This window comes from Aplysia californica, unplaced genomic scaffold, assembly GCF_000002075.1.
Source record: "Aplysia californica isolate F4 #8 unplaced genomic scaffold, AplCal3.0 scaffold00284, whole genome shotgun sequence".
NCBI classification, from domain to species: Eukaryota; Metazoa; Mollusca; class Gastropoda; order Aplysiida; family Aplysiidae; genus Aplysia; species Aplysia californica.
The window spans coordinates 584,520-587,204 of record NW_004797554.1 but is presented as its reverse complement, the minus strand read 5'-3'; the positions used below and the strand labels follow the sequence as shown (position 1 = coordinate 587,204).

At 43.0% G+C, this 2,685-nt stretch overlaps 1 protein-coding gene across 1 annotated transcript in view; it reads left to right on the top strand.

Annotated features, from left to right (window-relative positions):
- LOC101852701 (actin) overlaps positions 1–2,685 on the top strand; it is a gene marked incomplete in the record, with an annotated part of 13,811 nt that overhangs the window by 4,650 nt on the left and 6,476 nt on the right. Inside the window, 1 exon segment of the mRNA XM_013084305.2 lies at positions 2,086–2,247. Coding sequence (XP_012939759.1) covers positions 2,122–2,247 — 126 coding nt within the window.

Below are 2,685 nucleotides of genomic sequence, written 5' to 3'. Positions count from 1 at the left end.
CTCTCTCTCTCTCTCTCTCTCTCTCTCTCTCTCTCTCTCTCTCTCTCTCTCGACTTCCAGCTGAATGACTTCACAATCAGCTGCTTTATTATCGTGTACTGATTATCTGGATTAGTTACAACTTGTCAGTATATTTCTGTTTTTTGTGATACTGCACATCTGTATTTATCGGGGGCTATTGGTGCACCGTTGGGTTACTTATCCATTACGTGAATAACGAGAACTGTAAACATTTGTGAGATAACTGAGGAGTAAAAATATATTGTTTATAGGTACTGTATAAATCAAGCTAACTGTTCGGAGCTGAAACACAACGTTTTACAGAAGCGTTTCCTATACACTGTGAAAACTGACCGTAGCTTGACCCTTGGGGTAAGACAAGGGCCTTAGAATTCTATTTATAACATTCTTGAGGTAGGGACTGAGACGGTGGTGTGTCCACAAGATGACATCAGACACGCTCAGCAAAGATAGGGGACACACAGCGAGCCCTGTGCAGATGCGACCAAAGGCGTTAAAATACAAGGACAGCGGGCTAGATTATAGAAGGACCATTACGCTGGGTTGAAATAAATGACGTCGGTGATCTAGTGGTAGGCTGTTGGGACCGCAACCAATAGGTCGTAGGTACGAACCCCATCAGGAGCCTGAGATTGTATTCTTGGGAAAGACACTTTACACGAACTGTCATCACTTCACCCAGGTGGAAGTTACTCGGATTTTAAATTAGTAAACAAACTTAACTTACTACCCGTTACGCCATCTGGCTTTTAGGGCAGCAACAAAGGATCTCCAGCTCTGTCTGTTTTGGGCCATCTTGGTTAACGTCCCCCACGACTGGTTCCAGGACTTCATTTTAGACTCTACTATGTGTCTCAAGGTTACTTTGGATTTACCCCTCTTGCGATGTTCCTTCTGGTGTCCAGTGGAGGGCAGTCTTTACAATAGAGTCTGGTTCTCTTCTCAGAACATGCCCAATCCATCTCCATCTTCTCCTTGTTATTATGGTGGTCATGTCCTCTTGCTTACATTTCCGTAAAAGATCTGCATTGGAAATCTTGTCGGCCAGAAGATTCGGAAGATTTGGCGTAAGCTGGTTGTATGAAAAGAAGATAGCCTAGCACGATCACGATCAGTCATCCTCCAGCATTCAGATCCATGTAGGCGTGTGGATAGTACACAGCTGTTATACAGCTTTAATTTGGTCTGTATAGTGAACTGTCCTGACTTCCAGAAGTTTACCATGCTTCTGTGTACAGATCTTTCCTTGCCAAGTCTGTTCATGATGTCCTCCTTTGTGCCGCCGTCAGTTTTAATTATGCTGCTTAAGTAGGTAAATTTGTCTGTTATAGGAGAGGTCTGCATTGTTCACCCTAATCAGCGTTGGGGAGCCTTCTTTCCGTGTCTTCGCTTCTGTCTTCTTCTGGCTTATTCTTAACCCAATCTGGCGTCCGTATTTGTGGAGTTGGTTTGTTTTTCCTGCATTTGCTTGTTGGTATGGGAGAGAAGTGCAAGATCGTCGACAAAATCAAGATCCTCGAGGGTGGAGAAGAAGGTCCACCTTATGCCTCTTGATGTATCCTCTGTTGTTTTCCTAATGACCCAGTCAATGGCCAGGTTGAACAGAATTGCTGCCATGTTGCATCCTTGTCTAACTCCCGTCTTTACCCCAAAAGCAGTAGTACTGTTTTCATCGACGCACTTGACGTTTTGGTAGAAGCTCTTGATGACCCAAAGTAAACAAACAAAGAGCGTTTAAACTTCTGCGAAGTAAGCCAAAGTTTTTGATCATGGGTACGTGCGTCTCCTTTTCACATTACAGGGATGTTTCCAGTCAACAATAAAACCCTACGAGGTAATCCGGGTGACAGACGCATCTATTAATTATCCAAATATGGACTTATCGGCTTCCCTTATTATAAAAAAAAGAAAGAAAAGCAGTCCGAGTTAAACAGACCGACCGGGAAGCGTTACACAATACCACTATGCTATTCCAGAGCACAGGTAGAAAGAAAGCTTGTAGCTATAAGGCAAGACGTACAATACACGTTCCTTTACATCGCTTTTTTTCACTGATTCTTTTAGCAAGGACAGAAACAAAGAAGAGGAAGTAAACCGAGTATGTCTGACCAGGCCGGTGTTTCTTTGATACTGGACAATGGCTCCGGAGTGTGCAGGGCTGGTTTTGCTGGAGACGACGCTCCTAGAGTTGTTTTCGACACCATTGTCGGGCAGCGCGTGCATGCGGTTTGTATTATTTTGATTTAATCTTATAGGATATCAAAATGTGCTTCTTTCTACAACGCTGCAAATTTCTGGACAGTTCTATTCTTGCTGCTACTGAAGTTCTCATGCATGATGTGATGTATATTATAATATGATGGATGCAATATCTGTATTTTCATTGTTATTTTCCTTCTTCTTTTCGAATGTGTTTTTTGCGACTTCTATCAGATATAGAAACCGGCGTCTGTGGTGTAATGGTTGCCCTGTTCACCAGTGTTGTATACTAAAGACGTGAGTTTGAGTCCTGCCTGGAGAAGTTTATTTTAGCCATTAGCTCCGCTGAGGTGTTGAATGCCTCTTAAGTCTTGTTTTTTTTCTGACAGTGTCGAACTAGACGGTAACCTTAAAATCTAGTTTGTGTCAGTTGGTGTGTGTGTGTGTGTGTGTGTGTGTGTGTGT